This window comes from Herpailurus yagouaroundi, unplaced genomic scaffold (genome assembly GCF_014898765.1).
Source record: "Herpailurus yagouaroundi ecotype Mexico unplaced genomic scaffold, PumYag 162, whole genome shotgun sequence".
In the NCBI taxonomy this organism is placed as follows: Eukaryota; Metazoa; Chordata; class Mammalia; order Carnivora; family Felidae; genus Herpailurus; species Herpailurus yagouaroundi.
In genome coordinates this window covers 49,285,788-49,299,499 of record NW_024412403.1, presented here as the reverse complement: position 1 = coordinate 49,299,499, position 13,712 = coordinate 49,285,788, and the positions used below count along the sequence as shown (strand labels likewise).

The window sequence follows — 13,712 nt, the reverse complement described above, 5'->3', positions numbered from 1 at the left end:
GCATGCTTTGGATATGATTTCTTCCCCTGTCCTCAAATTTTTCGTTCAGTTCCATTTGGCCTTACCCTTCATAAAGGAATTTATCTGATACTGATTCTAATTGACAGATGTTGCCATGGTTTGATAGCACAAAGAGATAATACAGGGAGAAGGAGAGGAACAGATGGTCTGATGAAGCTAGGATATTAACCAAGGCAATTGATTAGAAGACCCAAGCTACTCAGACCATGCATGTATCTCTCCCTAACCCCCTTGTTCATCTCCCACACACCCTGGCTTTACTCTTGTCATCAAATAGATGGAGCCATGCCCATTAAATCACAATAGTCAAAATTGATAATTCTACTTAGCATAAAGTGTTTTTCTTGAGATTCAATAATAACATATCAAGATACTTGTAAACTTTGAAACCTGGATGAATGGGACAATCAAGATATCCTGGACAAAAATAGGAAACTCTTAGGACATGACTAACAGGGAAGAATTCAATGGTAATGCTTAAAAGAAAGCATTTGGAGTACTTACGGATTTCATTTACACATGCCTACTTTCTTCCTAGTTAGTACCGTTAATAAAGAGCTGAAATTTAAAGTCTTTGTGGTAGCTGAGAAAAAATAGTGGTCCTTGTTGAAAGGCCCTAGAACTACTGTGCACATTATAAACACCCAAATAAATCCACCAGGATTCTAAATGAATGTAATTAGAAGCAGACTTGGAGAAATCTACCCTACAAGATGCTGGGGTTTTTTTGTTTGTTTTAGAATTTTGACTAAGCCAGTAGGTTAGAATAATAGTAGCTATAGGGAATGATTGCTTCTTGAAAACCAGAAGATTAATATAGCTGAGTTTTGCCTTCAGAAGTACTTTATTAAATAATCATTGGAATCTGAATGCCTTTAGCTTCCATTAGGAACACCAACTGGCATCAGTGTAATGCACTGAATTCTAATACTGGCACTCTGTGTAATATTGGCATCCTTTCTCATTGATGCATACAGCCCTATTTATCCTATACAAAGAAAATTTTTTTGTCTTTATACTTGGATTTCGACTTAATCTATGAAAGCTCAATGCAGTAAGTTTCCAAGTGAGAAAACCCCTATGTTTCATTTTGTTTTAAGTTTGGAAATATTAATGGCATATCACGTTATCCTTCATAACACATGGCTCTGTTACTGTTTGCATAGGGTCCATATGGGTATTCATGTTCCTAAATCCTTTCCTGAATTCACATTGGAAAGTAGATGTGTTTTTACTCTTTGAATGGAAGAATGTACACATTTGTCCTCAATATATCTAAGGGCAAAAGAAACCTTTCCAAATTGGCGCCCATGAAGAGTAAAACCTGTTTTTAACCAAATTTATTCCCTCATTAATAGCTTATTTTTTCCTTCCCATGTTTCCAACTTGTTAAAGTGTTCAAGATTGCTTTAGTTCTCACTCCTTTGCCAACTTATTAAAGCTTTATGATTTGTTTAGAAATCATTTTCACATTTTCTGACACTTTCATACTGTAGTTATTTACTGTTAATGTAGAATGAGGGCCCTCCTTTTGGGTTGGTCCAGAGCAGGCTCTGGCCTTTCTTTTTTTGTGTCCCCCCACCTCCCAGGTTTTTAAGAAGCAAATATTTTTGATGTCTGAATTCTCGATTGAGCCCAATGCCTTATTATCCATTTGTCTTTCCATGTAAATTTTAAGCTCTGTGAGGACAGGAACCATGTGTATCATAACCAACTTAATCTTCCCAGTCCCTAGATCAGCATCTGGCACATAATAGGCCCTCAGTCGATATATACTGAATGAATAAAAAGTAAAACAGCAGCATTTTCACTTTACTTTCACCAGTACTTCAAACTTCACATGACAAAATTGAACTCCTACTGTTTCTCTTGATATTTCAGGTCCACATCTTAGTACTTTCTGAAGTACCTTCATTCCTCCATTCACTCTAACTTGAATCTTGATTCATTTTTTGTTTTTCCTCTCCTACAGCTAATAAGCCCCCAAGTTATAATGGTTCTGCCTTTGGGAAGTACATCAATGTCTTTATTTTCTACTTCTTCACATTCGTGCCAATAATTCTAATTCAGACACTTGTCACCATACCCTGGATCCTGGAAATAGCATCCTGGCTTCTTTCCCTGGCTCTTTTCCTACTCCAGTCCATCCCGGTTTCTGCAAAACTAAGGAAATTTAGATTATCCACCATCAGCTCACTCGTTCTTCACCCCAGATTCATCCTCCTTCTCTTCTTTCCAAGGAGCACATTTCTGACTCGAGACTGTGCTCATCATCCTGTCCCTTCCACATTCCTTAAGACTTTACTCTCAAATTTACCCCTTCACTGCCATTGGGACCATGCCTCTTGCTTGCAAATAGGTTGAAGATTTCTCTATCACCAAACAACATTTTCTGTTAATTCTGTTAGCTCTTCCAAGCTATTTTTCAATCTGTTCATTCCAGTACTTTTCAGAGTGGTCTGTTCTCTCATACCTGGTTTTTGTTCCACCCCTACAATCTTTATTCCCTTTCACTGGTTTCCTTTCCTTTTTTACCATTCCATTGAAATATCTCTTTGTGGTCACCAATGACCAATTAATTGCTAAATCTAGAAGTGTTTTCTCAGTTCATACTTTTTTTTTAATGTTAATTTATTTTTGAGAGACAAAGTGTGAGTGGGGGAGGGGCAGAGAGAGGGGGAAACAGAATCCAAAGCAGGCTCCAGACTCTGAGCTGTCTGCTGAACCTCACGAGGGGCTCAAACCCACAAACTGAGCTCATGACCTGAGCTGAAGTCAGAGACTTAAACAACTGAGCCACCCAGATGCCCCTCAGTTCTTACCTTTTTAACATCTCAGTGGAATTGTCAGCCACCGTCTTTCTTGAACTCTTTCTTTGACATGTTTTGTGAAATGTTTCTCTTGGCCTTTTTCTCCTCTCTATTGCTAATTGTTAGCCTACCTCCCAAAGTGGAATAGAGTTTTACCCTTGGATCTCTCATCTGTTTCCCCCCTTATCTCATCTATGCTGTGTCTTTAAGTAAAACAGTGCTTCTCAAACTTTATGCATGTAAATCATGTAAGAGACCTTGTTACAATACAGATTCTATTCCAGAGCATAAGGAAAAGCCTGCGGTTCTGCATTTCTAAAAGCTCACACGATGTGCTGATGTTGCTTTTGTACAGAGAGCAATGGGAGTGATAAGGATATAAGTGACTTGCAGGGCTAATATCTGACCTTGACTCATTTCCAAAGTTCTAAGACTATTTTCAGTTGTTGGTGTAATGATCTACATTAGAATGACCAAATAATGGTGGTTAGTAACTCAAACTCCAACTAAATTCTTAATCTGTACTACCAAAAAAATTCCTTTCCATTACTTTAATTTCCTTCAAGGTAGGAAATTCAGTTTTGATTTATATTAATGCTTTTCTTAGCACACTTATCCCATAAAGAAATCTAGTTGCATCAATTCTTGTGTAGAAATACTAACTTTGGGGGCTCCTGGGTGGCTCATGCCTCCCACTCTTGATTTTGGCTCAGGTTACCAATCTCAAGGTATGTGAGATCTAGCCCCATGCTGGGCTCTGTGCTGACAGTGCAGAGCCTGCTTGGATTCTCTTTCCCTCTCTCCCTGCCCCGTCCTTGTGTGTGTGCCTGCACACACACTCTCTCTTTCTCTTTCTTTCTCTCTCTCAAAATAAACTTAAAAAAACAAATATAACCTTGATCTTTTTTTTCTGCATTTCATTTCTTCCATGAGTCATTCCTTGGTTGACTCGTGTGGACTGAGTGTATTATTTGAGATTCTTCCCTCCAATCTCTCTCTAATTCTCCCACTGCTGGTAAGTCTAACCTCCTCCATCACTGCTTAACTTTATTCCCTGGCTGAAGAATCTCCACCAGCTTCTACTGCCTGGTAAAACAAATCGTAGAATCTCTCATAGAATCTATCTCCAAGAATATATGAGTCATGCTACTGCCATGAGTTTTATTTTTTTTTTTAATTTTTTTTTTCAACGTTTATTTATTTTTGGGACAGAGAGAGACAGAGCATGAACGGGGGAGGGGCAGAGAGAGAGGGAGACACAGAATCGGAAACAGGCTCCAGGCTCTGAGCCATCAGCCCAGAGCCCGACGCGGGGCTCGAACTCACAGACCGCGAGATCGTGACCTGGCTGAAGTCGGACGCTTAACCGACTGCGCCACCCAGGCGCCCCTGCCATGAGTTTTAAATCTGGACTACTTTGCTTTCCTGGACCTATGTAGGATATCCAACTTTAAGTCACACCCTTTGGATTTAAAATGCCATTTGTCCATTGCAACAGTTCAAGTGTAGAGGGCTATACCCAGCTCCCCTCAGCACCCTCTGTTTTTCATCCCAACTTCTTTGGTTCTATCCATATATACATCTACCTCCTTCACTATACTGTGAGCTCATTTTTGAAGTTTTCAGTGTCCCACTCATCTTCCATTGCATGTGTATCCTAGCATCCTGCTTTATAATAGCAGTTCTCAACACATGTACAAGTGAATAAGTGGAATGCTACAGAGCAAGTCTTAAGGTCAGGCCATCTAGCTCTTGAACGTCTTATGCAACATCTCTTGTCTAGAGTCCACAGTGAGTATCTCCAGCAATGATAACAGCACAGGCATTGAGGGTACAAATTCTGGTCAGACTGACCTATGTTCAAAATTCTGTTGTATTATTAACTGAATGGCCTTGGATAAGGTATTTAAAGGCATTTTTTAAAATCTGTAAAATGGGATAATAATACCACTATCTCATGGGGTTGTCAGAATTTAATGAGATGATGCGTGTAAAATGGTTAACACAGTGTATGGCACACAGTAAGCACTCAGTAAATGGTACTGTTTGCTATTCTTGTTGATTTTGATATTATTTGCTTTGTTTTATAACGGCCATTTCAGGTGAGTATTGCATTTTAGGTAGCACTAAAATCACTAGAAACTGATTCTTTTGGTTGATGTTTAAGCCAGCCACCATTAGGGGATAAAGGAGAGAGTTTTGGAAATTTGTGACCAGTTTGAAAATTATTTTAAGAGTCCAAAGATAATAAAAACCTGAACTGGTCCCATAAGTGCTGCTTAGAAATGAAGAAGAAACAGGTAAAAGAGGAATCATGCAGGGAAACCTAACTGGCCTTGAAAACCGATTGAGGGGAGAAGGGGCCTGAAGCTAACAAGAATAGGAGCAGATTTGAACAGAAGTAGATTTTAGGGTAGTGAGGAAACTCAGGAAGGATTAAATCACTAGGTTGGATCAAGAGGTTTTATTATATTACAGATCAGACACCAGATTACAAAGAGATTTAGGCATCACGAGTGATGAGAAAGTAGGATAAGGTAGATTACTTGTAAGACATCTTGTGTTAAACAACAGCAGGGATAAAAGGAATATGAAATGAAAATTCTTTTCATTTTTGTTAGAATGAAAAATACGTAAACAATTTTTTTGGCTCAGAAGTGAGTGAATGGAATAAGGAAATGGAATAAAATCACCAAGATGTTTATTTATGTTTGGGCAGCAGGAAGAACCCCAGAATCAGAGAGGGGCAGGGAGGGGGTGATGGACAGAGACACTTTAAGAAGAAGGGAGTGAGGGCAGAATTTACATCAGAAGCAAAAATATTGACAAAGGCGGTGTCAGGAAGTGTCCTTTGATATAAAGAGAACAAAAAAAATCTATATAATGGATGTTTTAGGAAATATAATAGTAGTTACAGAAATAAAAATATTGCTGAAAAAAGTATAGAAAGTTCAAACAATGACCAATAACATGCATCAAGCAGACTAGTTTGTGAACGGACTACATTTATCTTGTCATAGCTCCATTTCTCCTCTTGGTATAATTGACTACTAGTTATTTCATAAATCACGTTTATGGGGTTTCTACCCTGTGTTCTGCCTCTGTAGTTTATTGGAATAAAGGTCTAATATGTAGACAATAAACTTGTAGAAACAAAAAGGATCCCATACGTTGTCTAGTCCAACCCCTGTTCTTTTTTGAGTGAAAATCCTACATTTAGAGGAGCTATGGAATTTTTTTTTTAAACTACAGTAAGCATTATTATCAATATTCATACTATTAGGGAGATCCAAGCAAAGATAATGTTATTTAAACCAAACATTCCATTCAGTAGTTTCTTACCACAAGGACATGAAATGTTCTCATTCCCTAAAGTCCAAGTTGCTGGAGGCAGGTCTTCCAGAAGTCTAGTCTGATGACATTCACTGACTGTTACTTATATTTTTAATAGACTTGTTGCACTTGTGTCCAAATTTAATCATCAACAGAAAAGGGTATGATCAACGTTTGATCCTGAGTGTCCTCAGACAATAATGGAAAGTCTGTGACTCTATGTTATGGTAAATACACAATAAAATAAAAAGCCTTAAATGATGTTGAAAGGAATTATGATTGTCCTCTTCCCTCCTGGGTCATTTTACCTTTTTTCATTTCCTTTTGCCAAGCACCACAGTAGTAGAAAGACCATCCAATGCAATACTAAAGGTATTAGTTGAGTCAGAAAACCACCATTTGTCTGGCTTTGTCCCTGACAGTCAGATCTTAGACACTTACTGGCCTTTTTTTTCTTCTATAATAATTCTTATTCTCATTTCAGTTTATTGTATGAATCAACGGAAGTAAATTTTAAAATCTTAAGCCCTCTGCAAATGTTCAATGTAGATATTTATTGTATTTTCCTTCAGTTTGCATTGATTTTATAGGAATGCTGAGTTTTGGTAAGTAAAACCTTAGGCAATGACACATTGAAAAAGATAATATAATTGTAAACTTTATTGCTTAAATCCATATTTTCTGGTGATGGAATTACTGACCATTTAGAGCAATTATATTCTAATTTTAGAATGACCCCATGAGAACCCAAATATCCATTCAGTTCATTCCACATTTATGGAGTACCTTCTGTGTGCGGTACGGCACTGTTAATTTTCATAAGGCCTGTATTTAGCTTTAAAATCAAGGAAATTTGCTTCACTACCTTACAGGTAAATAGTCTTACTGACTATCTCTTTTAACATTTGGAACTTACTATGTTACACAACTATCAGTTAAGCCAGTGTTGGTAAAGATAACCTCTGAGGCTGAAGAGAGAGAGCCAACCATACAGGTTGGCTGCCTGTATGTTTATTTTTCCTAACAAACTTGATATAAGACAGGTTATTTTGAATGCTTTGTGATCAAGATAGAAAAAATGTGCAGGATTTTTTTTTAATGTTTATTTATTTTTGAGTGAGAGAGACACACAGTACAAGTGAGGGAAGGGCAGAGAGAGAGAGGGAGACACAGAATCCAAAGCAGGCTCCAGGTTCTGAGCTGTCAGCACAGAGCATGACTGGGGCTCAAACCCACAAACCACAAGATCATGACCTGAGCCGAAGTTGGATGCTCAACCAACAGATCCATCCACTCTGTTTTTGTTTTTGTTTTGTTTTGTTTTTAACATGTGGGAAGTTCTTAGAACATTTTTGTACCATTTTATTCCTGGGAAGATAATATAAAATCAAACTTACTGGTAACTCTGGAATCTGGCCTTTGGTTGTTGTATTAGCAGTGACCCCCCCCCCCCCCAACACACCTTGGATCATACCAGCAATTAAGGATTTGAGAAATGTATCCAAAGTATAGATGCATAATGTGGTAGCCCATCTGGTCTGATTTTAGCTTCTCTGTACTTCGCTGACTTTTTCTAGTATACAAGGCAGGGAAAAACACAGCCACAAAAATTCCATGCAGCATACTTGTCAATAAGTGTGTTGCATAAATGTCTATTGATGTTTCAACTCACAGGACACAGAGGATTAGTAGTCTATAATGTATGTTCCCAGTAGTAGTTAGTATTTTGGCTGAACAGTTTCCTTCACTCGTTTAGTCTCTTGCTCCTTGGAAGTCAGGAACTGGAGCCCTGACAGTTTTACTAGAAAGAAGCAAGCTAATGAATGACTTCAAGCATTTCAGTAGTTTGTAACTAGTAGGAACATAGGCTGAATATACAAATACATTCAAAATACAGATGTACAGAAACATACAAAACCGTTCCCCCTCTCTCTGTATTTGTTAACTATAAACCCCATGCTGACTTGATGGCCATGCAACATGTGCATTTGCACAGGGTCCCCCTGTGCACTTAGAAGGGTCCATGCTTGGTTTAATACTCTAATGTCACTGTCTTGAAATGCTTAATCATTTTTGAACATGGGGTCCCATGTTTTTATTTTGGGATGAGCCTCACAAATTATGTAGCCAGTCCTGCCCCTTGTTTCTAGAAGTTCTAGGTAATTGTTTTTATGTATCATCAACAATGTGTTCCTGGCACTTAGAAGGGGGCACAATAAACGTTTTTAGCACAAGTAAATGAGTGACTTTGTAAGGCTTCAAGTAAAAGCAACTGACCAGAATCTTAGCCCCTTTAGTTTTGCTAGGGTGGGGAGTGGGGGAGAGGTACTAAATGTTTGAGAGAAAATTTAAAATAGAAGAACCTAAAATAGTATAACAAACACCTAAGTTTCCATCAGCATACATGACAGCTATTATTTTATTGTATTTATTGAAAATGTTTATTTAAAAATAAAAAGCAGATAAAATATACCTGTTGGCCCCACTTCTATACTCCTTTATCTCACTGGGTGGGGTGCCGGGGTGGCTCAGTTCCTTAAGTGGGTAAGCATCTGATTTTGGCTCAGGTCATGATCTCATGGTTTGAGTTTGAGCCCCACATTGGGCTCTGTGCTGACAGCATGAAACCTACTTTGGATCTTCTGTCTCCTCCCCCTTTGTCCCTCCCCTGCTCTCTTGAGCTCTCTCGAGCTCTCTCAAAAATAAGCATTAAAAAAAATTCTTACCTCAGTGGGAACTAGAGCACTAATATGAATGTTGGACCCTTGCAATATTTGCTGTCTCTTTACACTGCTACCATATATGGTAACATATTTTGTGAGCATTTTAATATTTATGTGAATCATGAAACTATATGTGTCATCTTGTAATTTGCTATTTTTGTTCAGTATTCGTAAAATCTGTTCATATTGATATATATATAGCTCTAGCTCATTGATTTCTTATGACTGTATACAGTACTAATGCGCTCCCCTGTCCTGATTGGCCCACTTGGTGAGGCTGTTTACAGCAGGGTCAGAGGAGTCTTTGTATTCTGGTTCTGTTACTGGTCAAAGTCACTAGGTGGGCAGCAATGGGCAAGTTAAATGATGTTTCTGAATCTCTATTTTCACATCTATAGAATGAGTTAATAACTTCTACCACTTCAGATGATTTTATGACAACAAGATAATATATATAAAACCTAGCATGTGATAAAAGTGCAAAAAACAAATCGCGGTGACAATTAGCATTACTTCATATGTATGTCTGAATATTATGAACCCCTAAGCAAATAGGTAACCTTGATCTTAAATTTGCATGGTTTGATTCTTTTCATTGAACTCTTAGCTTGGCTTTGGTTTTGATTCTATTTTTATGATAAGAATGTTTCACTCTTAAAATGCAGTCCTGGATGTATCTTAGAATTTCAGGATCCCCTTATACAAAATTGAATACCACCTCTAATGCATGTTCCATGGCATAAACCCATACAGTTGCAAGTTAAACCCATTTAGCTATAAAACTTCAGTATTAAGCACTTGAAAAATTATACCTATGCTCTGTTCTATGCATAATTGGAAAGAAACGAACATCCGGCGCTTTCCAACTTTCATTTTGCAAAGTAGCACATAATAGAACTGAATTCTGTTAGACCGTAACTGTGCTTCACATTCTCCAACTTGGCATTAGAAATGTAAAACCTTAAGTACACACTGAGCTATTTTGTCATGTTCTCTGCAATTTCTAAAAAACAAAAACAGAAGCCAGTATTAAGCATAGTCTTTGAAGTAGATGGGAGTCTGTGATGTATTAAGAAACTTGAAATAGCATTCTGATTCTCCCTGTGGATTAAAAGCATCATGTCTTGGTTATTCAACAGATATTATACAATTCGCTATAGAGAAAAGGATAAGGAGAAGAAATGGGTTTTTCAACTCTGTCCAGCCACTGAAACAATTGTGGAAAATCTAAAACCCAACACAGTTTATGAATTTGGAGTGAAAGACAATGTAGAAGGTGGAATTTGGAGTAAGATTTTCAATCACAAGACTATTGTTGGAAGTAAGTACCAGGAACTGTTTGAGGAAGATTTTTGTAACTTTTATCTTCTTTTCCTAAGTACCAAAATTTTAATTATTTTATTCTTAAATATGAGGGGAGTTAATTGCCATCCTCTAGTGCTTAAAAAAATACAAAAGTGAAGACAAATTGAGTACTGATACTTCAGAATCTTTTATGTTGATGAGTGTTTTTTTAAACAGAAAATGTGATGAACTGATGTTTGATGCCTTTATTGATAACACTTCTTTGGCCATTTTAGTATTTTCAATCAATCTCAGATCTATGAGCACCAACTGAGTGAAAACAGCAGTAATGTGTATTGGTGTTCAGAATGGAAAGCTGGGCCAGTAGAAGTGAACATAGAAATACTCGAAGGGTCCCAAACCTTGTCATCTCTTCATTCAAACTTCATTGGAATCAGCGCTTGAAATGACAGTAAATAACTAATAGGAATAAAGAGTCTGAGTTAGAAAAGGAGTACAGTTGTCTTCATAATGAGTAGGAAGGGTTAATTTAGGAACACAAAGAATGAAAATAATGTTATTTTCTGCTTGTTTTTGTCAGGTAAAAGCAAAGTCAATGGGAAAATCCAAAGTACCTATGACCAAGCCCACACAGTGGTAGGTACCAGGTTATTCTCAGGAATGTGTTTTAGAAATTGTATCTGCATTGTGGTGTTGTTGTTGTTGTTGTTGTTGTTGTTGTTGTTGTTGTTGGTTGCAAGAAAATAGGCCTATTAGGATTAGATGACTGGCCATGGGGCTTTGTGTAAAGTACTTAATGCTTTAGGAATTTCTTTTTCAGCAAATGGAGGTAGAAATATGAGAGCAAATTATCTAATATGTTTATAGCTCTAAAATACTGATACTTGATGTAGTTATTCTATATCCAGATTCCAGGTATTTTGAGGTTATGCTTATTATCTGCAGTGGATTGTCTTTTAGAATAACGTGTTTCCAGAGTAAATCTGTATATGTTCTATTTACATTGGTATTACTCACTTCTCTGTCCTCTTCCCACTATTTTCTCACTTCCTGCTTAAAGAGCTAACCCTTTTCAAAATGATGAAGCAACTGGCTTGGTTTTTATTTGTGCCTAGACTCTATTGAGTGTAGTAAATATCTGCATATCTTACCTGCCAGGCATCCCCCTCATCTAGACACCTTCTTCTCTCTCACTGCAGAAACTCAGTCTCTTGTCCTTTTTCCCTCCACTTTTCAAAATCTGTTCTCAGGAAGCACCACAACAGTTAATACTACCTGTTATAAATGTAAGCCATTGTTGTAACTGTCACAGAGATGTTTGCATTTTCTTTTATTGTTTTCATCTGTTTTTTTTTTTTTAATTTGTTTATTTAAATTCAAATCAGCATACAGTGTAGTATTGGTTTCAGGAGTAGAACTGGGTGACTCAGCACTTACATATGACACCCAGTGCTCATCCCAACAAGTGCCTTCCTTAATGCCCATCACCCATTTAGCCCATCCCGCCACCCACCTCCCCTCCACCAACCCTCAGTTTGTCCTCTGTCTTTAAGAGTCTCTTATAGTTCGCCTCCTTCTCAGTTTTTATCCTTTTTTTCCTTCCCTTCCCCTATGTTGATCTGTTGTGTTTCTTGAATTCCACATATGAGTGAAATCATATGATACTTATCTTTCTCTGACTTATTTCGCTTAGCATGATACCCTATAGATCCATCCACATTGTTGTAAATGGCAAGATTCATTCTTGGTGATTACTGAGTAATATTCCATTGTATGTGTATATATGTGTGTATGTGTGTATGTATGTATATTCATATATGTATGTATATTCATATATGTATGTACATACATATATACACATCTATCCCATCTTCTTTACCACTCATCAGTCAATGGACATTTGGGCTCTTTCCATAATTAGGCTATTGTTGATAGTGCTGCTATAAACATTGGGGTGCCTGTGCCCCTTCAAATCAGAATTTTTGTGTCCTTTGGAAATATACCTAGTAGTGCAATTGCAGGGTCATAGGGTAGTTCTATTTTCAAGTTTTTGAGGAACCTCCACACCGTTCTCCAGAGTGGCTGTACCAGTTTGCGTTCCCACCAACAGTGAAAAAGGGTTCCTTCACCTTTCTCTGCATCCATTAAATCACATGCATGATTATAAGATGATGGCCCGAGCAGGTAGAGGAGGCACTCTGGTGAGAAGGGAGGAATTTGGTGCTGGCTTTGGTCCAACACTGGCTTTGGTCCCTATGTGTTGGGAGTATCCAGCCAGGGAAATACCCTCCAGTCAAGTGAACATGCAAAGACTATTCGTGGCTGCAAATTTGCTCTATTTAATGTGTCCATGTTGTGGATGGATATCTTTTATGTCTAATGAAATAGTCAAAAGAATACCCCATTGATCATGTAGGCTAGTAGGAAAAAAAAGGTAGTACATACCTCATTGGGATGGAAAAAAAATGCAGAATTCTTGTCAGTGACAGAAAAATGGTTTGGGTAAAAAAGATTGAGAATTAATCCTGATAAGGCAAATGTTTCTGTGGTTTACATTGGCAGAAAAGTGTGTCCCTTGTAAATTTATGATCAAGTAATGATTATTAGATTGCCCAGGAAAGTGTTTTGTTATGTTGCAAATCATCAGGTAAGAAAGGAGATGGCAGGTAAATTCCCATGTCACATTCATTCATTCATTCATTCATTCATTTTTTTCTTTCCTTTCTTTAGATTTTGATTTGTTTCCTAATCTAATATCTAAAAATTGAGACTATATAGATATGGGGAAAGCAATAAAAACAAAATTATCTACAACACTGCCAAATAAAGACGAGTATAAAACCATTTATAATCCACTTAGTCAAAATATGGCATAGCATATTTCATGTCATAAAATGCTCTTCATATATATAATTTTAATTACTGTGTATTCTATAATATAAATTGGAAACTCAGTTTCCAATTTGTAGGCATTCAAGTTATTTCTAATTGTTTTTAATTATAAGTGATGCTATGGCAAACATTTATGACTATAATCTTAGTTCATTTGTCTACTTGTTTCTTTATAATTGATACTTAGGAATTAGTAACTTAGATTCTTAATATATTGAAAACTTCCTATATGATCAAATTTCTTTCTAGAAAGGTTGGGCCATTTTACCATCTTGCTATCAATATATCAGAGTTATCTTGCTAATATGCCTTGATTATCAATATGTATTTCCATCACTAAATTTTCACATAATGTAATAGTTTAAAATGTTTTATAAATTTTTTCCCTGATTTCTAATAGCACTGCTTTCTTCACTTGTTTATCAGCCATTTGTATTTTCCATTTAATGACTTTTAGTTTTAGTCTTTAATTCAATGGGGGGGGTCTCATGGTTTTTATTGAATAGATTTTAAAGATTTTATAGATTAAAGAACGTTGACTCTTGGTTATATCATCTAGGAACATTATTCTCACATTTGTTATCAATTTTGTTTATGGAAATTTTTGAAATAGCCTACTTATAAAATT

The 13,712-nt window shown here is 36.9% G+C and overlaps 1 protein-coding gene across 42 annotated transcripts in view; it reads left to right on the top strand.

Annotated features, from left to right (window-relative positions):
* Window positions 1-13,712, top strand: part of ABI3BP (ABI family member 3 binding protein) — a 266,973-nt gene that overhangs the window by 98,856 nt on the left and 154,405 nt on the right. For all 42 annotated transcript variants that reach the window (XM_040484350.1, XM_040484344.1, XM_040484370.1 and 39 more), the window contains exons 5-6: window positions 10,027-10,208; window positions 10,773-10,828. In XM_040484350.1, the coding sequence (XP_040340284.1) occupies window positions 10,027-10,208; window positions 10,773-10,828 (238 nt within the window). The remainder of the gene's footprint in view (window positions 1-10,026; window positions 10,209-10,772; window positions 10,829-13,712) is intronic.